This window comes from Chelon labrosus (genome assembly GCF_963514085.1).
Source record: "Chelon labrosus genome assembly, chromosome: 18".
In the NCBI taxonomy this organism is placed as follows: domain Eukaryota; kingdom Metazoa; phylum Chordata; class Actinopteri; order Mugiliformes; family Mugilidae; genus Chelon; species Chelon labrosus.
The window spans coordinates 17403528-17428165 of NC_140351.1; the positions used below are offsets into that span (position 1 = coordinate 17403528).

The 24638-nt window shown below is 40.8% G+C and overlaps 1 protein-coding gene across 1 annotated transcript; it reads right to left on the minus strand.

Annotated features, from left to right (window-relative positions):
• Positions 1–836: 836 nt before the first annotated feature.
• Positions 837–23644, minus strand: rbm33a (RNA binding motif protein 33a). Its single transcript, XM_084566425.1, has 19 exons — positions 23340–23644; positions 19258–19336; positions 18569–18617; positions 18065–18138; positions 17649–17958; positions 15771–15899; positions 15189–15357; positions 14848–15080; positions 13077–13392; positions 12037–12098; positions 9156–9285; positions 8372–8739; positions 7695–7955; positions 7180–7485; positions 6135–6881; positions 4273–4449; positions 3360–3539; positions 2978–3066; positions 837–2799 (listed from the first exon to the last, which is right to left on the minus strand). The coding sequence occupies exons 1-19, from the start codon at positions 23356–23358 to the stop codon at positions 2751–2753; spliced, it is 3747 nt and encodes a 1248-aa protein (XP_084422551.1). The 5' UTR covers positions 23359–23644; the 3' UTR covers positions 837–2750.
• Between the last annotated feature and the right edge of the window lie 994 nt (positions 23645–24638).

Consider the following 24638-nt stretch of genomic DNA (forward strand, 5'->3'; position numbering starts at 1 on the left):
TAATGTCAGAGAACAAAAACCTTCACAACAGCTCAACAACTGAAAACAAAAAAAGGAATAAAACATAAAGGAGACAGTTTAGAAACAGGTGTGCAACATACAAAAAGACTTGTAGCCACGCAACTGCGACTTCTACAAGAAGAATAAACGATTTAAGGGACACACTCTTAGTCCCAGTGCATCTTAAGGCATTTTGAGCACCTAGTGATCTTAACTGGCAAGAATCAAGTATTAGAAGCTTAATGCTGCCTTTTAACTTGGTGGATTATTACTTCTTTAAAGGGAAATGCCACTCAATTTATAAACGTGATTCATGCATGCAAAAAGCCACAAACACCTTTTCTTAAATTGCAAAAATCGATCTGTGATGTCATTCATGTGCACAGCTAAATAAAATAACATCCTTCAGTTTTTACTATCACATAGTTAGCTTTATCTGAACATTAGCCCACTAAAAAACTCTAAAACATCTAAGAACTACTGGAATATTGTTGTAATATCTTGGCACAGCACATTAGTATGATATCACAGTTCAATTTGAAGGCCAATATTATATATTTGTTTCGTACTGTATTGCAAATAAATACAGTACCAAAATTCAGTAACATTCCCCTTAATCTTTATGAGGTAGTACGTCTTGCCATGTTATTGCTATTGTCTATAAAGCTACAACTAATAGTTTAATCTCGAGGTGATGAATGCTTTTTAAAAGTGTATATGATATGTTGCAAGTGAATAAATAACCAGATAAGTACAAATGTGGCACAGATATTAAAACACGTCTTCATAAAGGCACCAGACACATGGACATCACACACAACCACACATCTTTGGGCTAAAGTTTAACCGGCTTCACATACCTGCATGTTCACGGTATATTGGCCATGCTTTTATTTTCTTATTTTTCCCTTGAAGTTTTAGTCTTATAAACAGAAATGTGGTCAAATCACTTCTCATTTAGGCTCTAAAATAGAAACAAACCACTTGTAAAATGATTCATGTCTGGACACATCTTTACATATAAAAATGCTTAACTTGATACAACACCATTATAGAATAACTCAAACAAAATGTAGCAAGATAAATATTGAGTGAAAGTTCTCGCCTGGCGCTTCACAGGTAATGGTTGCCCCCTCAGCTTTCTATGTCACATTTGTGACATAATTTCACAGCAAGCGTGGATAAACGACCTTTTGATGGAATTGAATTGAGAATTGAAATATTGCGCGATGAGGAGGAAAAAAAATAAAAAAAACACAGAAAACCAGGGCATTTTATGACATTAAACTGAAAGTTATTTAGCATTTAGAGGCTTTTTAGGTTTTCAGCGATGTGGTAACACCACCCAAACAAAGGCAAGTGCTCAGAAAGAAAGAAATTGATTTTACCGAAAAAAACATTGAAAAGGCTTGATCTTTATTATTAAATTTCAAAAAATTATAATAAAAGGGGTTCATTTTTCAGGGCAAAGATCTGTGATGAACTCATTTCTTCTGTCTAAGCCAAATATGAGGGAAAACTACTCAAAGTATTATACCGAGTACACTTCACACCTCAGTGAAACAGCACCAGATAATCATCAGTCATGTAGGATCACTTACTCCAAAACCAGGAGTGTATCCTAGCAGAACTTTACGGAAATGTGTATTTATCTTACCAAATAATTATCATTCTTTCAGTTCCAACAAATACCCAGCAATATACATTTAAGTTATTGAGATGCCCTCCAAGCGCAGTAAGCACAGACTATGAACCTAAATCTGACCTCTCCATAAACAGATACAACTAAAATATACATCAAAAAGGCATTAAATTCACATCCAAAATTAATTACAGTTAACTGTTAAAAAACCCAATAATATTCAAAACACAGAGCAATGCCTAATGAGCAAAAACACTAACCGAAACCAGAGAGATGATCTCAACTTTCTCCCCAGGAAGTCGCACTGAAGCCGAATAGCACCAGAAAATCTACTCAAGACAACACTTACATTTCCCTAAACCACTGGGAATTTTGAAAATAATTTCCCACCTTGCAAACTTTACTAGTTGGATTTCAGTCACTCCAGTGTGTCAAATGTTAACGAATAACTCTGAGGCTTATAGTGTCTGTATGCAAGATGACCACTAGGTAGTGCCATTGACCAAAAAAACAACTAAAGGCTCCAACTGCAAGACCAGCTGCTTTGGTGGGAAAGAATGAAGCCAATAGTGATAAAATACTGCCACCTACAGAGGAAGAGGAACACTGCTAACAGATAGACCACATTCAGCCACAACCATTCCCTGCACGAAAACAAAACACTGAGCCACAAATAATATAAAAAAATACTCTGAAGGGGTCACGTTCAAATCAAAATGCCCTTTTGTATTTTAATGTTACTGAGGAGGGGAGCAACCATTATCCTGTGATAAGTTCTACTTAGTGTCCATGTAAGATGCAAAAAAACGTTCTTCACAAATTACGTAAGAAGTGGATTAACTGTCCAGTGTCTCTCCAGTGCCATTTTACAACTACAGGCATTTGGTGAGGAAAAAATCAAACACAGGCATGCTCGCAGCTAATGTCTTTGTGTTCACTGTTCCAGGAGATAAATGATGGACGCCGCTTCGGTGCAGATGATGAATATCAGTGACCCCAAAGAGATGAAGAAATGCTCCATGACGAGAGAGGAGCGGTGAACGAGAAGCTCCCACGACGGGAGAACGTGACTTGGTGTAACGGGACTCCCTGGCTCTATTTGCGCTCCTCATCCATCAATCAGCACCACATCAATGTGGGACAAATCAATCATATGCCTGTGTAATAATTATGATAATGTGTGAACCAACGTGGCTTAAGATACTGCCGCTAATAACACTGAAGAGCAGTTAAAATCCAAGACCAACATATCAGAATCAAAATGTAAAGCTATACCTCTGTATAATCATCTAGCTATCATGTCAACAAAGATACAAGGAAGACAGAACTGATTACCTGTGGAAGCTCGTTTGGAAACTTGCTGCATGCTGGGGACTGGAAAATTTAGCAACAGCTTTCCTCTGCTGGGGAATCATTTTGAACATCTGCAATAGACAGAAATAGAAACTGAATGCAACTAGATACTCAGTTCATCCACAAGAGGGAGTGAATGTCTTGAGGAGAAATGGAATAATTAGACTTTTTTTTTTTAACCTAACACACGTTCATTTTTACATCAGAGGGCGCTGTGGGACCACACATGGACATTTCATTACTGCCAAATAATTTTTTTACATTTTTAGCCTCAGATATGCATCTTACATATAAAAATAACAGCTTAAGCAGACTGATAGACAAGCTAGATGCTTTAAAAACATGGTTAGTAAATGGTACCTACCTCTATAGGGCCAATGGACCTGAGAAGATTCCTCAGCTGACTGTCAGTTGTTGACGAGGAGAGACCCTCTATGGACACAGTGCAGCGCTCCGCAACCCTTTGGCTTTGCCTGGTGGCCACTGGACGACCTCGACCCATCTGAGTACCCCCTCTACCTCGGCCCCGGCCCGACACAACAACCTGTACCAACGGCAGGTTTGAGAAAATGTGCCCACATGAGGGAAAGACGCACGGAAAGGCTAACAGATTACTGGGGAACATATAGAGTGAACCTTTTCCTGCTGATGCGTTCAGCGTTTCCCAGGTAAATTTAAAAACACTGTTTAGCTTTCAAATGTCTCAGACTCATCAGGCTTTCACGGGATTGACTCATCATATTTCTACATACAGCGTAAACGCCACAACATGATGCACGTGGCATGGCATATCTTCATAGGAGATCGTGAGTGAGAAATACGTTTCTTAGGCTGCAGAGACAAAAGAGGGGGGGGAGTGTGTGTGTGTGTTGGGAGCGCAGGAGCATAAAGGGAGAGGAGCCATACAAGCATGGTGACTGCCTTACCCTGTCAACGTCAGGGAGTATGGTAACTGTGACAGGAGCCTGGTGGTGACAGGCGTGCAGAGAGGCCAGGGGACCTTGTGTAGCCCCCTGTGTAACAGTGTTTTCAGCTTGTCAATATTCCCGCACCTGGCATACTGTCCTGTCTTATTACAACTAGTGCTCGATTTTTACATCTACTGAATGCCAGGATGGTGCCACCAGCACAGGACAACTTTACAGGAGAAATGTTGGCTTTTTTTTCCTAACAGATCTGCCATTGGACACAGAGCTTGCACTCCTAATAAATACATTATAGGAGATATGGTTGTTTGTGTCCACACATAAGAAAATAAAAGCTCATTTATGACATACCCTGCTTTGCTGTGGGTTGCCCATGCCCCCTTGGCTAGCTTGCGGTGTTCCGCCCGGTCCCTGCTGCTGCTGTCCTGTCATGGTAACCTTCCTTTGGATGCCCTGGTTTACAGGGGGTGCTGGCCAGGCGCCTTCTTGCTGCACTGGGCCACTGGGGGACTCAGGCCCCTTTTCAGTCTGAATGGGAATGATGGAGGAAATCACTTAGTTTAGTGTCTTGAAAAAATTCCAGCCTTTATCTCCATTTGCAGGCATCACAAACCCATGCTCATATTAAGCACATATTCAAAGTTTTTATGGACAACAGTGGGAGAATGCAAGGCCATAGCTACAAAGCCAGCTGAAAATCTGCCACATCCCTATCAGACAGGCTGTGGGGAATAAAGATCAACCCAACAAGGTGATGGTCTCATTATCAAATAAAGTCACAGCTCAACTCTGTTGACATGCAGGGAGGAATTGAAGGTCGTCTCTTCCCCGACTCTGCAGAAAGATGTGACAGATCAATACAAGGGAAGAAAGGAGGCGATATCTCTGACCTGTCCCCAGCTGAGAGTAAATGGATTAATCCCTCCTATAGAAATCACAGCTCCTGATTGCACCCATCAAATGCTAAGCTGCATTACACTGGAACGACAGCAACTCGATGTGTACCCCATCCCCCTTGCCCACCCCCTCCTCCAAAGCTTTTGTGTCTTCCGCTGCTTTGTATTACCCCTGATGAAAATATAATTTGGCTCTTATCTATGTGCCTAAGCCATACAAATCCAAATCCTCAAAAGTGGCAACTTTCTTACACAGGTATTATGTTACACACCCTCCCTTCAACCAAGATTAATTACAAGGGTCTTGGATTGGCATCTTTTGTTGCCTCACACCTGAGAGATAGGCTGTAGCAAAAAGCAACTGAGGGATGACAGAGAGGAAGAGAGTGAGAAAAATAAGAGGAGATAACATTGTCAAGCTCCCGCTGATGACAGCAGAACAATGTGGAAGAGGGAGCATCTGGAGAATCTTATTTTCACCACAGCTATAGGCCTTAGCCGTTTCTTTCGCTTTCCATCTCTCTTTCTCCACTTCACATCCTGCTCCCCCTTTTTTTCTCCAAGATGCGGTACATCAGATAGCTCTGCGCAGGTTTCCATTAACGCACTGACACCCAGTTATCTTCATCTGCAGCCAGCCTGTGATTTTGGCTCGGCAGCTTGATCCTCCGGGATGAAGTCGGAAAGCAGCTTATTTCAAATACTATCACATCCCACCAACACGTCTCATCAGTGACAAGTATGAATGTTTAACATGCAAGTCTTTGTGGTTTTTCAATAAAGATTAATGTGCAATTAAGGCCACAGCAGTAACTTATCAAGCCAATAAAAAAAAATAGCCAGCAATGGTAATTCTGGACTTCACTGGTGTTACCATCATTCTCAATTTACCCTCTCCAAGGCCTCTATTCTTAAGAATACTCTTCTGTCCTGAAAAGAGGATATCAACCTTTAAGAGCAGTGATGAGGTGTCCCTAACTCCACAGATAAATGTCATCTCTTAAAAGCCTTCAGCCTTTCTGTGTTCAAAAGGTAAAATGCACGTTAAGGCATTGTAGCTTAAATACCAGTTCCCAAAGCTTATGAGAGGAAACTCTTAACAGATCAATTTTGCCAAAATGACACAGACATCACTGTGTCATTCCCATAGGTTAGATATCATCTAGATTACAAAATAGACAGTGAGGGCAATCAATGGCATTTCCTTTCAAAACTATGTAGTTTCCCTTGTGGGTAAAGTCTGCTGGAGAGGATCAAATAAATGTCAGACCAAAACATAAAAGAAGGTGTCAGATAAAAATGAAATTGTATGCTCACCGCTCCTGAAAGTTTGACAACTCTGACTTTTTGCGGCACTTGCTGGCCTTCGAAAGAACCAGAACTCTTGGCTCGCTGCATCACAGTTCTCTTGGCCCCAGGTTTGGGTCCTTGAGTCTGAGGCAAGCCTGTAGTCACAGGCGTTACGGGTATGTTCTTTTGAGGAACTTGAACAGACTGGATCTGAGCACCAGGAGTATTAACGTTTTGCAGAGTACTGTTCTTTTGTTGCTGCTGTTGATTTTGTCTAGGCTGCTTCCACTGCTGCTGTGGACCAGGCCCAGGAGTCTGTTGCTGTTGAACGCTGCCTTTTACCATCTGCAGTCGTGTCTTGACATTGGGACGTGGTGTAGGGGTCTGAGCAGAGCTGCTGAGGGGGGTAGAGTTGCCTTGATTAGGATTCTTTAATGTGTGATTCAGTGATTGTGGTGTCCTCTGGGGAAACTGTCTCTGCTGTTGTGGCTGTTGCTGTTGTTGCTGTTGCTGTGGCGGTGGCGGCTGTTGCTGTTGCTGTTGTACAGGTTGTGGTGTTTGCTGATTCGGTTGTGCAGGCGGAACCTGTGCAGGATCAGGGCCTTGGCCTTGAGTGTTTGTCTGAGAATTAAGCCTGTCCAGTAACTCCTTCTTTCTAAAGCCAGCCTGCATCTGCCGACGCAGCTCCTTCTTCCTCAGGATCTCTTCTCTCAAACGCTTCTGCTCCTCAATCTTCAGACGATACTGTCGCGTCTCCTCATCCTCATCAGGGTCCTACAGCACAAAAAGCACATGCTGAAAATAGTTTCCACTTAACTGGAAGGGGAACTGTGCACCAGTGAATTCTACTTGAACCACATTGCGTGGCCTGACACTCAAATGTAATCACAGTCAAAACCCAAGAGAAAAATGCAAATGTATTGATCTGTTTTTTTCAATTAAATGAAGACTGTTGTCATCAGCAACCTCATGATTAGTTTTTTTTAGTGCATTTGTGGCATCCAGTCTATAAAACAATTACAATTTTATTTGTTATTGTTCTCCTTTTTTATGTTTTCCCTGAAAGGCTGACCTGTGGAGTTGTGCTTGGTGGTGTGTTTGGGATTTCCTTGTGAACCGCTGCCTTGCCTGCTCCCCCAGGCAGTGATTCAGTCTTTGCAGGAACCTGGCGTCTTCCTCTGCCACCGTCAGACATCAGCTGAGTGTTCTGCCCGGGACGCATCCCTTGTGTTGTCTTGGCAACAGGCTTGATGTTGGCAGCAGGAGAGATGGGGGTGGTGGCAGGGCGGGCACTGTTCATGTTTGTGTTGCCAGGTGCTACAGGGAGCTCCCGTAGGTTGCTGTTGCGCTGCTGCATTTGCTTAGAGACAGGTGTGTTCTGAAGAAACGACAAAATGTTAACATTTCATGTTGTGTTTACCATCACTCAGACTTTTATTATTTCTATACATTTTCACAATCCAGGGTTCTGTTTGTCGAAACATGTGAACAGTATAATGTATTGCAAATAAAAGGACACTGCGATAAAATACAAACACATACGATTTTTAATAGTTTGAGGAGAAAATAGATGCGTTAGTCTCTCACCATTCTCAGCCTGTTGGACATGTTGCGCTGTTGGGCGTTCTGAGGGCGGGGAGTCATCTGCCTGGGGCTACCATGAGCCTGCTGATGGAAAGGATTTTGGCCGTGGTGCATCATGGGCCGAGGCTCATTGAGATTTAGCTGTTGCTGCTGATGATGGGGTAACTCCTGCCTATGGTGTTGCTGCTGCTGGTGCATTGGCTGATGGGGGGACATTGAGTCGTGATGTGGAATCTGCGAGACATGTGGGCCATGCATTAAGCCCTGCAATATTACAAAAAGACGCAAAATCTAGTTAGTTTTTATTTTCATTTTGAAAACTACATCAGTAACAGTGTCAATTCTAATAAGGAAGTTATTCAGAACATAAGATCGGGCCATCTCTTATTTAACTCTTAACTGATGCCTTCCTGTACTACAGCAGTGATTCACTCACTAGAGGGCGCTCTTGTCTATGTCTCTTTACAAAATGCTAAGACACCAAACAGGCATGACTCTCTTTCTTCAACACTTCAGTAGCAGTGACTATGAAGCAGTGAATATTATAACAAGTCTGATTAAATAACCATATTTAGCAAGCCAAGAAACATTTGCAAGAGACACACTGAACCACTTTCAGACACAATTACACACAGGCTTCTACCGGTTAAATATATATTAAAAAAAAAAAAATCACTTACTCTTAATCGTACCTGCATCCCAAACGGCACCTGCGGAGGGGGAAAAAGGTTTCCCTGCTGGCCAAAAGGCTGACGAGGGCCCATAAAAGGCCTGGGCTGGTTTGGGGGGCCACCTTGTTGATTCAGGTTCATCATCCCCTGGTGACTTTGGTGGGGAGGGAGGTTAGGTCTTGGGGGTTCTCTCGGAAATAGTCCTAGCGGGCCCTGGTTTGGCTGGTTAAAGGCTGGTCCTGGTGGGCCGAAGCCCATGTGGCCCTGACCAGGCAGCTGCTGCTGCTGGTGGAGGTTGTTGTTGTTGTTCATCAGAGGGCTGGGACCCTGGTGATCAAACATGTGCTGCCCTGGAAACCGTGTTGGATCTGTGCGCTCTGCTCCCACACGAGGACGACCAAATAACAACAATACAAAAGAGGTCAGGATTTTTTTTCTGATGAGAAGCACTTGCAATACACTAGAAACCCCCCACTTCATATGTATAGTGTTATGGCATGGGAAACACAAACAGACAACTCTATCAAGGTGAAAGGGTAAACAACCAAGTGGGTTATTAATTCTGGACGAGCACTGTGAATGAAAAATAAGAACTATGTATGTTTAATGCCGTTTCCAGGGTTCATTCACATGTATATATATACACATGCATTTAACATGAGTCCAGCTAATAGAGCAGCACCAGAAAGCTAGCAGCATACCCTGTAGGTATAGTGCCAGAGGTGATGATGAATAGGGTTAAATATGCTAAGAGAGCTTTGTAACCCTCGTCAAGGCTGAGTGTGAGACTCACCTCCCATAAAGAGTGGCTCTCTATCCTGGGGGCCTTGAGGTGGCTGGTTCCTAAAGGGCTCCATGTGATGAAGGGGCCGCTGGGGCTGACCAAAATTACCAGGCATGTGCTGCTGGAAGTCTCCAGGTCCCTGCGAAAACACAAAACTCATGAATTATATGCCATTCTGGGAACTCAATAATCACAAACAAATTAAACTAATGAAAAATGGGAATTTGCGAGCTATTGCATCAAACAGGGAGCGCTTGTAATTCAAGTGCGAGGGTCATTAAAAAGACAGAATCTTGAGTTGTAAACATCAATATGTATGCCAATATTAAAGAAACCCTTCAGCATGAATTCATGAGCACACATGCATTAATGTTACTTAGGGCTTTGTTTATAAACCTTCTAAAAGCCCGTCTCTAACAAGGAAAGGGTATTTCAGGAGGGGATAAGTGCCCTCATCTTTGTTTCAACCACTTTGTATGTTGGACAGTTTTCTTCTCATTGCATATACGCAACTCCCAATCTATCTTCCAAGGAAAACTAGATAACAACCATTTAATCCCTCCTTGGAATTCGAATCCCCCTCATAACTGTCTCCTTTATTCTTTTAAACATCCATCTCTGTTGAAAAATTAACCTGCTATTCAACACGTGGCACTTCCACAAATGGGCTGCTTGCCTCCTCCAAGCCTATTGTAAATTACTTAAGATGCTATCAAGGCTTAATCCATCTTTATTCCACTGCTGTGTGGAGGTATTTAGAGAGGAGAGGTGTTAGAAAGCTAGAAGGCCAGAGTCCCAAAAACTTGCTTAACATAAAGTTAATCAAAGGGGCTTACACAGACAGGGGATCACAATCATACCGTTTTAAAAGGTCAGGCAGGCAGGTTTGCACAATGAGGACTCTGGTGTCCATATAATACCTCTCAAATAACACGGCTCATCCTCTCACTTCTAATCCTCGATAAACAGTCTGTGGGCAGCTCAATATGTAACTGATGCTAGGATAGCGCTTAGCTGTGAAGGTAAAACCAAGACAAATGAAATAGAGAGGGCGCAAAAGTCGAGGTATTTAATGAAGAATGGATAATTGAGTGTAAAGAGATGTTTTGTTTTTGGGTTTCATTGTGACATCTTAGACAGTATTCATAAAGATTGATGGTGTTTGTGTATATTCTTTGTTTTCAAGCATCTACACAGTTGTCAAGAGCTGAGACTTCTGTTCATCAAGGTAGCCTTTTGTTAAAATATGCAACAAGACAAGCACAAATTAAAAGGGTTTATGTAAGACTTATAAGAGCAGCTCATACCAAAAACAGTGATGCAGTCAAATGATTGATCAACAGAAAATTAATCTGGATTATCATTAAGTAAATGTTAACATGTACTGGTTGTATTATTCTGTGAAACAGGCTCCTTTTCTGTTTTTTTTTTTTACTGTTGGTCAGACAAAACAAGCATTTTGAACAGATTCTCTGATTTTCAAGGTCATGTTTCACTACTCGCTGATTATTTTGTTGATCAATTATTTTACTGAGACTACAAGCACTCAAAATAAACAACAGTTGCAGCTACTTTGAGGATAAAATGAATGTCTTGAATTGAAAAAGAATTACTAATAATGACTTTAATTGGCGGTCTGATTAATATTTCAAAACGAGTCGCCACCATCAAAAATTTAATGCAGTCATACTAGAGGCTATGACCCCCATTTGCCAGGCCTTTTAACAATTAAATATGATGGGATGATAATGTATGATAATCATGAGTAATCAGGTGCCCACTGATAAATGGGATGTTGCCTGCTGGTATGTCACCTGCATTTCAAATTGTGTCCTTGGCAACACCAGCCTAAATGTGATTGACAGCTAGGGAATCCAACACTACGCTGTTCATCAGCCCAGTTGACTGCATACCCTTCCCACCCCACCTTCCATTGTCTGATAAGAGCCAAAACACCTCGCTGCTACTGTTATCAAAATCTAGCACAATCACAGACCTCAGGGAACGGGGAAATGCATGGTGCTAACCCTGAAGTTTGGAAAAATAGTAAATAAAAAGACATTTTTGGACAAACATCGACTCCTGTACAAATGTCTGGCCCATTTGGCAGCAGGGCTGTAAATCCACTTCAATCCAATTGGATGCAGCTATTTTCTGATGACTAATTTGCATAAATCCATAAAAAATGCACTTTCGAGGAAGATGTCAGTCAGTACCAGCACCACCTGATGCCTCTGCATCATTAACTAAGGATGGAGTAACTTAAGGCACTCTGGCTGACTTGCGAGCGACACATTTCCCTCAATAAAGCAATTACTTTAAAGGCAATTCTGTCACATCTTGGACGGCTTTTGTGTGAGTGAAATAAAGGACCTTTTCTTACAGAAAATCATTGACTTTTGAGCCCATTCCCTGACGTGAAATTCAGCCTTCATAATACATGGTGCAAAAAAGCAAGTCGCTCACCCCAGCAACAGACCACCACCACCACGTTTCACTAATTCAGATACCATTCAAAGAAGGTCTCTGTACCTTTGGGACACAAACTTGTGGAAAGTGAATTTTAACTGGCAGTATATCCTGGTTTCACAAATCCATTATGTGCCAAGCTGGCTAGTCTGAGCTCCAGTCCATCCATGAAGAGCTGCTAAGTAAGTCCCGCCACTGCAGCTCCAACCTCAAAAAGTCTACTGCCTAAAGCTGCTATCATGCATTTCCAGTTGTGCAGCCAGACTCCTATCAGTGTTTACAGATTTGCTTCAACAGTATTTGGCCAGGGCAGACAGTATAATTGAAGTAATGATATTACCCTCACAAAAAGGGACACTAACTGTGTGAAGAGGGGGAGAAAGTGAGGCAAAAGGGAGGTAGAAGAGCAGCTGTTACTCACAGGGAACCTCTGAGGACCCACAGCAGGTCTGGGCTGGCTCTGAGCAGGAGGCATCAAGGGCACTGCAATGAGAGGGGTAGAAACAGAGAGCAGGAGAAGGAGGGCGGAGGGGGGAGGGGAGTAAAATGAAAATTAGAGAGGGTGGTGACTGCAGAAAGGAAGGAGACCATTAGATATCTCGATGCTACAGGCTCCTAGTCAGGCGTACACGTTAAATTTTAGCTAAGTTGTTTCCCCTCACATCTTTGCACAGCCAACCATTAAATATTAAATACACAAGAATAATTTTCTAAATTTTACAAACAAAAGTGAATAAGACATTCGCTGTTCGACAACATTTGACACAATACAATTAAGTAAATTATATTTTTATGTTACTAGCATTTTGGCAATCCCCACGCTTCCCAAAGACAACTTTCTCTCTGGAGTAAAATCTACACATGCTAACAGGCTTTGCAAGACACATTTCAGTCAGAGAGATAAACCATCACATGCGCAGCCCCATACTTGCAAAAACAACTTTTCATTCAACCAAACAAAAGACTGTTGTCCTAATACAGACAATTTTCAGTTAAAGTATAAATGCCAGATAAACCACAGACGTGTGCAGCTCAACAGAACATCGTTCTGACTGAGCAGCACTGCACAATTTAGATAATAATAAGAACAAACAAATCCTACATAATCAATTTAATGAATGTGTACATTGAATTAATTAAATAATAATGAAATAATTAATAATTAATTATGTTTGGACATCATCTTTGAGTCCACAAAGTTACACAGATGTATCTATTTCTGGGTCCAAGCACAATTTTGTAGTCCACTACGTCTATCCCTCACGTTCAATCTTTGCACAGTTGACAATGTGGTCCTGGTAAACTTATCTCTAACGTATCTCCTATGCTATTTATGAACATCAAAATTTTTAACAGCATTAATCATGCAGGATTGTGCTGAATCCAGAAAAACACTTGGTATGAGGAAGATTATACTAAAAGTCAAACAAAAAGCACTGGGTTGATACCAGATTTTTATACCTTGTACAGAGGAGGTTGTAGGCCCTCTGAAGTGCGGGTTAATGTGAATGTTTTTGGGCTGTGGAGGCTGCTGCTGGTGATGCTGAGGGAAGTTGGGTGGTGGGGAGCTCATCATTCGTGGCGGGGGCTCCATCTGGGGTCGCATCGGCGGTGAGCGATGAGCCATGTGTGGGGGAATGAGGGGCTGAAGGGGCTGCTGGGCCAGTGGGCGCCCATGCTCCTGGAAGGGAGGTGGTCCTCTTGGACGTGAAGGGTGGTGCTGCTGGGATTGCAGGTGCTGCGGATGAGATTGATGAGGAGGAGGCATTCGGCTTGGCTGTTAATGAGAAAGAGATGGGGAAACAGAGAGGAGGGAAAACCAAAACAACCAGTCAAAACGCATTTCTCTGATCACTGCTCACAGCAACATCAAAATACACCAACACATCAATTCACCACCAAAAGTCCAGATGGTATCTTAAAATAATTTATTTCATTTCTTCTCCGAAGATTAAGAGTACAAGTTGCATTTAGAATGTGTGCAAGTGACAACAGAAGGCCACTCTGATGGAAACTCACTTCAAAGATTTCAAAATGAGCTCCAGCTATTAAGAAAAAAAACAACTAACACCGTCAGGCTACCTACTAGCGCTGAAATAACTCTACAACAACACTGACTCGTAACCCAAATGATGGATGTCGAAACAGTAAGTATATAGTCAAGTGATGCTTCAAATGGGCCTCTGATAATTGGTCAATCCATTTACAAAACAAACAAACAAACAAACATGCCAGTGACCAAATTACTCAAATGGTTAAACTTGACAACTACCTTTTGTTGTAAAAAGCACACACTCATTAACAGCAGTCAGCAGAATGTTTGTGGTGCTGGCATGTCATCCATGCGCCATTAAATTTTCATTTCCAGTGTTCATGTTTTGTTTTGAATTTTACAGCCTATTATCATTAATTAATACAACCTAAAATAAGGCAGCGCTGGAGTTAAATGTCATGCAGCCTTGAGAAGAATCACTTTAAGCCTCTTGGGTTTCTCCAGCTGTGAACCGCTGGAATTTTATTTTTGTTGCTTTGTTTGTTACCTGAGGCCTTGGGCTACAAAGTTAAAGAATCCCAACCCACCTACAGTTTTTATGTGGTGAATAAAATGTTAGAAATCTGGTCTGTCTGGTTTATTTCTAACTATTTATAATATCATCATGGCAGCAAATCAAATACCCTCGGTGTGCCAAAAACTTATATCGGTTATATGATGTATCTGATGGCACTAAAAACACTATTTGTATTATGAAAGTGCCCAAGGCATTTCTTGGCCATTTATTTTTTTTTTATTTGGGTTACACGTTGAGTGGGACTTTTTCCACGGACCTTCAACAGCCTAGTAAGAACTGATGACCTGCGTATATAAAAGGATTAAACAGCTTGGAGTGTTATTAAAAAATAATTGCCCAAAAGAAAACAAATTCTGGACAAAAACTAATTTTACTTTGGATAATACTGTCAGAATGGACTGCTGCCAAATAATTTTCTATAATCTATATCAACACTGATTTTGGACAGTGACTTATTTGTGTGTGTAGAAGACTATTGCTGAAGTGGTCTTAGATACTGGAGAGAGCAAAAGGTTCAGCCATTTCAAATCATCTTATCCAGTGAAGCACTTATCCTCGCTTTAGCTCTTCAAGAGAAGTGGTTCAGCACTGAGTGATGCAATAGTAGCCAAATAGATTATCCCTTTAAAGTAGTTCAGGTGGATGACTGTGCAATGGGTTACCTGCATGCCCATGTTTCCCATCAGGGGGGGCCTCTGGTCATTCATTCGTCCTCTGTTTCCTCCTCTAAAATCTGCCATTCCAAATCCAGGGTATCCTCCTCCTCTTCCTCTGCCTCCTCGCCCTCCTCCTCCGCCTCCTCCTCCTCGGCCTCTGCCTCCGTAACGGTTTTGTCTCTTATACCGCTCTTGTTCTTCAAACTCCATTAAATCTTGCTTGGCCTTCTCTGACAGTTCTGATAATGTGTGGAACAAGAGAAATTCAATAACAGAAAACATCTGAGGATTCACTCTGTCCGTCAATGAATCAAGTATAAATTATGCCCAACATGAATAATAAGTACCGAGTGTTTCAGGAATGTTCCTCCTTTTACTGCCTGCATCCGCCAGCCGCACAACAGCCCCATCCTTCCTCTCAGATTTAAACCGTATGCGGCCAGATTCCTCATCTTCCTCATCCTCTTCATCCGATTCCTCCTTTGTTTCATCTTCAGGCTGAGCTTCATTTTCACCCTGCACACATATTCTGACATTAAAAACGGAAGTCTAACATCCTCATATTTCCTTCACAATTTGTAATATCAGCATAGCAGTATGCAAATCTGGGTCAGTAGTGAGATGTCATTATGATTTTATATCCAAACGTTATTGAGACTTCTTCTGAATACAGTTCTATCTTCCAAAAGTTCAAGACCCAGCATGTCCATGGTTTTGATTCCACTCAAGAACCTGCGCTGATCAAATCCCCTTGCTACTTTTATATTTTCTCAAATAATGAAGTAAAAAAATTTAAATTTGAATCATGTTTCAACTTCTCAGCCTGCATTAAAAAAATATTACAATATAAAAATATTTAAACCTCTGTTAAGTTTCATGCCAGACATTGAAATAAATACGATGAATTTAATAAGAGTGCCTTAGAATACCTCTTCCGTGTCGTAGACTTGATGTCCCTCAGTAGTGGCTTCTTCGTCCTGCTGCTCTTCTCCTCCAACCTCCTCGGGGTCCTCCTCCTGTTGGACTCCAACACCATAGGAGGTTTGGTATTCTTCATCCTTTAAAGATCACATGGATAACACACATTGATTAAGTGTTAGAAAATCTTGGATGGCTTTACAGGCATTGCTAAAAAACTTTTTATTTTATTTTTTAAATTGAAAATGTCTTATTCATGGTAAATACGGTCAAATAAAAAGAAGTGTGACAAATGTATGGTCAAAAAGCGAGGTCAATGGTTATATATGTTGCATTTTAGACGGATAAAACTTGAACCTTTTTTAAAGAATCATACAGAGCAAACACAATAAAATGTTACGGTGAGGATTTTGGGGAGGCACCAGGCAACCCCACCCGTTCTGAACGCAAATTACCATAACAGTGGGAGCAAGGCTTCATTACTATTCCTGACAACATTTGAAATTCAATGAGATGTAAATGTTTGACATGATATACAGAAATGCAGGCACAGATAAAAACACTCCTCTCCGCTTCAGTGATGGTGAAAATATCATTGACTGACTCCTCACAAATCACTGCGTTACTGGCCGCACTGTATGTTCACGACTCCATGCCAAAAATGCTGCATTCTGGGAGATGACAAATCATTTTCTTCCTATTCCATAACAAGATTTCAGTGAAACTCATCATGTAATCAGTTCATACAATCTCAAATACGCATTTCAGTTACTGCAGAAAATCAACAAGCAAAGTGTTCCACATTGCTGCAGAGTTTTTAGTTATTCCAACATCCTACCTGCATAACACCCTCGAGCAAATACTGCTAAATAAGGTTAGACTGTAGGTCATACAACAGTGTTTAGCATTGTGCTCTATTAACCTGTCAACAGCAGCACATGTAAATACAAAAAAGAAAAAAAAAAAACACTCTTAGCAAGCCAGACGGACAGACAGGCCGCCCCAAGGGAACACAACAGCTTAATCCTTTAAACTGTTCCACGTAATGCTCACTGAATACCATGGTGAGCAAAATGTCAAGGCCAGACAGTTTAGTGACCTTGTAAACAGTTATTGCACATAATTCAAATACACATCCACACCTGCAGACATCTCCTAAAATCCAAAATAGGCAGCCACTTGTGCTAAGAAGGTCAACATCTTATCTTTGTTTGGAAAAAGGAGGTAGGCTAATATATCTCTGTCAGGTGCCAAACACAATCACGCCAAGGTAAATGGACCATAACAGGCATTTGCACATGGATCTGGTCTTATCTTTGATCCTCTTAACGCGGGCTAAGAGGAAAGGGAAACGAATAAAAGGGAAACTCACATCAATCATTAGAAAACTGTATGGAGTGTCCTCAGGAAGGTCAATAATCTTTTCACCTGCATGAGACTTTATCAGATCCAGTCTAAAGCCAGAGATAAAAGCCCCCAACATTAACCTCTGCCGATTGGCAGCACATCTCCCCAACACAAAGCAGCTTCTTACTCCCCCAAAGATACAGGCCCCAAGGTCACAATGGCATGGGGATTTGGAGGCGACAGCAGAGCATTACCTCATGCCAAACAAGCTGTCAACAAAACTTTGTCAGCAAGATGGAGAAATTAACTGGCAGGAAGTGATAATGAATCTAATCCTCTCCTGCCCAAAAACACCCAACAACATCTCCTTCCCCTGAATAGATTTTCAATCCTGACTGTCCCCTAACGGAGACAAGAAAACTGACATTATCTCTTGGATACAATAGAGTTGGACAGAAAGGGGAGTGGGAGAATGTGAGTCTGTGTGTGTGTGTGTGTGTGCATGAGCTTCTACATGTGAGTGAGCAAATGTGAAAACTCACTTGAAATTCACCATCTATGGGCTCATTAATTTGTATGTCTAGCACTTCATCCTGGTAGCCATCGTCACCATCAACCAGGTCTCCAGTGTAATCCATTTGGTCTCCGGCCATCTCAGTGTTGTCTTCCTGATTGTATTCCTCTGTATACTCCTCTTCTTGCTGGTACCTCTCTTCTTCCCCGTCCCCTTCTTCACAGCCCTCTGCACCCAGGTTTACAACGTCATCTGTGTAGTCTGCTTCCTGCAAGTTGTCCTGCTGGTCATAGGATGTGCCCAAATTGAATGTGGCATTGAGGCTGACATCCTGACCACTGAAAACAAACAAGAACAGTCCAGAAAACAGAAATGAAGTACGGTGAACATAAAAGCAAAGGTTGGTGCCAGGTTGAAAGCAGAGTACTGACGTAATTAGTTTACCTCATATTTACATCTTCATCGTCACTTTGAAGAAGGTCATCATTCAGCTCTTCATCTGACATTTCGGAGGGATTCTGCAATAAAAATAAGGAACATATTGCAATATGCTATTTTGAAATTGTGTTATATTCTACGTCAATTTTATGCCTTTGTTGAACTATGTGTCTTGGGTGTGGGGGCAGGGGACCACCTCCAACCCCAAAGGATGCTCAATTCCCATGTGGTGAAGGCAATCTGGGCAGGTCAACACAGTGCTTTTTTGTCCACTGTACTTCCTCCTGGTTCACATCAACAATTCCCCCTGTGGAGGAGCCACCTGCTACAAGTCCTCTAGTCACGTCTATTTTCTAAATGTTCTCCTAACACTATCACCTAATGTTTTGGATGTTATTTTCCTGTTTGCAAGCAGGGGAACCATCCTGACACACCTTGTGTTTTTTGGTGCCAAACATAAATACAAAGCAAACAAGAAGCAAAATTCACAGAGTTCTTGCTGATTCTTACCTTTTTCCCTGACAGCCAATCCTCCTCCAACAAATCCTCTTCCAAATCACTTTTATGCACAAAAGACAACCAATGGCATGTTAGCAGAGTCAGACAACAGCGGATAATGTTATGTCTTTTTACAAATAAATATAAGATACCTTGTAATACAGTCACACTCCCTATCTTTACATTAAGTTAAATATAATTTAGGTAAACTACATCCAGTGTGTAAAATCTAGAAATAACAAAACCATATTTTATAATTCATTGTTAATCACTATATTTTAGAGGGTACTAATAAATAAAGGTTTTCACTGTTGCGTAAACAGTGAAAACCTTTGTTTATTAGTATGGTGTTTCGAGTGCTTTCCTTATATTTGAAAAGTATCAACCTTAACTAGAACGATTTAAATAAAGAGCAAACACTTGAGTCAAGCAACTTGCAACAAGTTTAATGAATCTCAATGCACTTGATTTATCAAAGGGTGTTCATGATCATGACTTAACATTTGGTAAATTTTTCATGAATTAAGTACATCATACTTTACTAATTGCATTAGACACACTTTGCTGAAAAAGCACATGAAAGCTCATTCTCAGTTCATAAAAAGTCAATGTTTTGTGCATGAATGGTTTTCCCAGGAATGGTTACAGGGAAATAGGAGCATAATACTACAGCATTACTTTTTCATGATGCACTGATTTACCTCTCGAGATCATCATCTTCTCCTCTCCTCCTACGTGACCGCTCAGCACCAGGTTTGTCATACTCATCAAAATCATAATCTGCAAGAGAAAATCAGTTTTACTAATACAATCACTCTAAGCAGAGCAACTGACTATACTAATAATTTACAGACAATTTTCTGGCCAGTACAATTTGAAATGTACAGAGAGTATAAGCAACACACTGTTTGCACATGCAAACAACCTGTGCTGCAAGTACAGAAATAGCATGGTCCATTACGGAGACCGATGAACTCTAAAATCTTGCTGCCTTTAGATTACATTTAAATGTAGTTGTATTTTTATATGTCACAGTTCCCTGTTCTGCTTACTGTGGCAGTCGTGTTGACGAAGAATGTGGCATAAAGTCGTGAAAAAAAGTGTAGCTATCAGAGGATCGTGCTAAGGGTAAACTAGGATTTTGAAACACCAACACAGGCCAAGTGTCAGACAGCAAAGAGCATCTGTAGCTGTCTCCACCAATAACATTTGCAGCAGGACTGACTACATGCTTGCAACAACATTGAAACTAAAGAGATAACGTGCATCAGTGAATAAAGGCTAACACTGACAAATTTCCCAGAGAGCTAATGGAGATGGCGATGGAGTGGCAGTATTTATGTGTGGTTTTAAGCAGCTGGAAAATAATACAAACAAGTCAATATATCATGCTGGTTGAGTATGAGAACTATTTTATTTAAAAACAATATGACTATATCATGTGGTGTTTATCTGTCACTGAAATCCCTAATGTGTTCAGAACAATATTCGTTGTTAATTAATACCTGACTTCAAATTGTTTACAATTTCCATCCCTAAAAACAATGCAATGCTAAAAATAATGACAAATTGAAGATTTTTTTTAATGATCCTCTTCCCACCAAGTTTCGATGCTACCTTACTTTGATGAACTTTGGTGTTGTAAGCGGAAATACAAATTAAAGATAATTTTCAATTTAACCAAAAGAGAGAGAAAGAGAAGGAGAAAAATATGGACAAACTTGAAATCTGGTAATTATCCAACATGACAGAATGATTCTTGGGTTTATCGGTAAAGTATCTGAAAGCACCTTACAGACAAGAGGTGCTGCTGTTAGTCAGAAACTGAGTGACGGCTCTGTATGTATCCATCTGTCCAACATGCAGTGACTATGCCTGCAATTATATAACTGTACAGCATGTGTACGTGGAACAAGTTTCTCCTTCACAAAATAGTCCCAGAATCAATAAAATGTAAAACAACACACGTTATACAGTGGTGAAACACAACCACTGTTAAAAAAGGAAGGGATGTCCTGATTGTTTAATACTGAGCATTGGCCAATCCAAGTCCTAATCCAATAACATGTCAAAAAAAAAGAAGAACAAGAATAAGAATAAAAAACTGCCACCAAGCCATGCTCTAATGTTTAGACAGATTAGACCATTTAGTTTTACAATACACCAGTAAAAAATGAATTGTGCAAAAAAAAAAATATATATAATAGTAAAAAAAATTAAACATATTTTGGCTCTTATAACAAAATAACACTTAGAGCTGGATTGTCTTTAATATCGTTAAAATAGCTTTGTGGTGTATTGCCCCACTTCAAACTAGAAATAGCTGTATGAGAGCCGGGGAACTCATTACTATGTACTGTAGATGTTTTATTATACTGCCACTACATTAGAAAAGAATCACACTGCACAATTTACAAAAAGATGTCTGACTTCCTTTTTTATTGCTTCCCAGATTCAAGGCTCTGTACCGTGGTAGGGACACCTTTGGTTCTAGACTAGCTTGACTTGTGTAGCTTGGCTTGTTGCTAGTAACAAGTCTTGGGTCTGGACAAAATTCCTCAGTGATGAAGGAAAAGGAGGGAGAGCATCACGTCAAACGTTTGTGAACCGGGCACTTTCTTATTACTTCACAGAGCAGCAGAGCAGCAGATCAGCACATTGCTCGACAGCAATATACAACACTGTTGCCACTTTATGGCACATTAACATTTCCACGAGTACAGCAGTGTCAGTTTCACAGCCCCGGCTTTTAGCAGTGTTAGCTTTCACACACCTTCCTGGCAATGCCATTAAAGTCACACACACGTTACACACAAGGCTGATTTTCTTAACGGGGAAGGTTTGGCCTATAACACAGTGTAAAGTACCTTCACAGAGCAGACAAGTTCAAGCTTGGTTTTGGCTTAGGACAGCCATAATACAAATACCAAACGACTGGGTTTGGCTACATGCGCAATCTGATCAGTTACAAAATAAAAAATGCCTGGATTGGCCCCGATACTGATCAAAATAATCAGATTGGGACACCCCTAGTAAGAGGCAAACTAACGTATCTCCTTTGTCCACAGAGCCTACTACAGCGTTAGAGATCCATGGCAACTCCTGCTTAAAATGAGATAGGGACTCATGCGTGGTACCCAACAATTGTTGCAGACAGTACACACACATGCACACAAACACACACAGAGGATGCTGTATAAGCTTCTGCAGGAAGCATGCAGACTCCCACAGTGAGCCAGCACGCACAAAAACAGGACCCTTAAATCATTCATTCATTCATTTGATTTTTTGCCATCTGCACTTTCCTGCTGAGAAACAGACATTCATACATTAAGTGTAAAATTGTTGTTCTTTTAAATCCATCTGCATCATTACAAACTACTCAGACATAACACTACGCTAACGCTAATAAAACGTGTTATGAAGTGCCACCCTCTGTTTCATTAAGTTTAAGACACAATTGTCGTTCAGTGGATCAGACAGACCAGGCTCTCACTCATACATACATTTGGCAAATATTATATGGATATGACATACTAACCAAGTTTATGCATTAATGAGGTGCAGATGAATAACTGGTTCATGCTGCACATGATATTGACTACAACCTAGCCTATGCAAATATTGGAAACTATGCACCGATTCTAGTATTTGTTTCATCCACAGAAACACAAAATGCTTGTTACACTCTTATACTACCAATACCTTGCAATTCACCATGCATTTATGTTTAAGCAAATGAATAAACTGTAAACATGTAATTAGCTGTATTAGCAATCTGTCATTTTAAGCAAACATTCTGGAATAACGTGACATATTTAATTGTACAGTCTGATAACAAATATATATAAGGTGGTCCTGGCCCTCTAGTAAACCACATCTACTTCTAGTGTGCTTATGACTCTACCCCGGTGATGCCAGTTTTGATATGTGTGCACAAGCATGGCGCTTAAACGTATCCACCTCAAATAACTTATATGGACTATGGCTATGACTATAACAGGCGCGTTAAACGGCTTCTGATGGCCTCTACAACCGAATGCTAATCAAACACAACAGAGAACATGGAATAAACACACGGCGTAAACTGCGTCACAGTGTCTTCACACAAATACAGTCGTGACTTCAGTGCCAACCTTTACGACAAGGCCAGTAAATGAAAGCCAACGCTGTGTGACGAGGTTTGGCAAGTCCTTAATAAACAGCGGCCATTAGACTAGGAACTGCATGCTTTTTGTAAAATATTATGCTATCAAATGTAGCTACATTTTAACGTTGCAACCGCTATTGAAAAGCTAAAGCTAAAAGCAAATACAAGCCTTATGGTCAAATAATCGCTTTAAATACCATAACAGTAGCTTCAGGAAATCCAAGAGCGACGTTGTGTGTTGAAGCAGTGTGTCACTGTTCCTCTAGTTTAGCATTAGTTATTCAATAAGGAGTTTTTTTTCACCAATTATGCACCTTCTTAAAAGCTAGCTAACGTGCTAATAACGCTAACGTTAGCCCTCGTCTTTGCCCTAAACACGTCCGCTTGACTTGCGGGTAATTCGCGATTTAACGAGCTACCGTTCGCTTAAACTCACTACGATCTACAAATTATTGCCAACCATCACTTGATACTGTTTTTTCATGGTAAAGCTAACGTAGGTAGCCGAGGCCCAGCCCGTGGCCTACCGTCACTGTAGCCATATTTCAAACTGGTGTTAGCAGAAGCTAGCCATGTTAGCTTAGCTCCGCGGCTAACTTATCATTGTCGACAGAATTCGCAGACTTTACTCACCCTGAGCGTTGGCTGACATGGTGCAAGGCCCGTCCCGCTTAACGTCTGACAGCACAATGTAACCTTCAGTACTTCACCATTATGATGCTACAAAACATGAGGCAAGTCAGAGAACAGCTTTTATGCGGCAACACTTTCTATGCACGACCAGAGTACAAACATGGCAGAGTTGTGTATGGAGCGGTGATGATGCATTGTGGGAGGGGAAACACCAAGTCCCTCGGTCTGCTGCACTAAGGTGAGCTGCCTCACACGCCAGGTAAACAAACTGGCATTCACATATGCTCCATTACCACATCCAGTTCATAACAAGAGTTTGTTGTGGGGAAAAAAATTTACTGTGCAAATGTATATCTTGTAATTTAATAATACTTCCATAAACTCAAAGCCTGCCTCACTGCCTAATCAAAAAACAGATCCCTGTAGATACATTATAATTTACTTTCTTTAGAAATTCTAATAGATCTTCATTTATGCTGTGCATACTATTATAAGTACCATACCATGTTAAGTAATAATATGCATTTGTGTTTGGTTTATGATAAATTGGGATACCCACTCTATTACATTTTTCTTCTGTGTGTGCAATATTTGCATCATCAGTACACAAGTGACCTTTTAATGAACAGGCTTTAGCTATTTTAAACTTGCCTTCAAACTGCTGTGCTATTTTTTGAACGTTTTAAATGGTACATGTAAAGCTTGTCCTTTAAGGAAATCCTGACTTTTCAGAAATGCAGAAACTTAACAGAGAAAGAGAGATGGCTTGTAATGTTTAAATGTACATTCCATACAGACAAAGAGACATGAATGGAAACCTTTTACAATGGCTTGCAAAAAGCACGTGGTTGCTGAAGAGATGGATGCACAGTAGGATCCCAAAGCTGTCAGAGTAAATTATAAATATGAGTGTCAAGATTCTGCACCATTTCTGTGTCAAGCAAATAAAAGAAATTGTGGTACAAACAATTTCAAGACCTTTGTACAAAAGTTCAGATTTCCTTGTATCGTTACACTGAAGCAGTGTTCAGATGACAGGTTGATTTTATGTATTCATCCGAGGCTTGTTCAAGTAAAGCAACATGCAGCCATTTTTCACCTGTTATTTGCTTCAAGTTTCCAACAGAATTGTGCTTGCTACTATTATAGTTGTGAGAAACATTGGAATAAAGGCATGAAACATAAAACATAAAGGCATTAGAAGTAAGCAAAGTGGACCCTTTTAACCGTCAACAAGACTGAAAGTTTCTATTCTAAAATGCTTTGTGTAAACTGGACCACTTCTATTCAGAGCGTGAT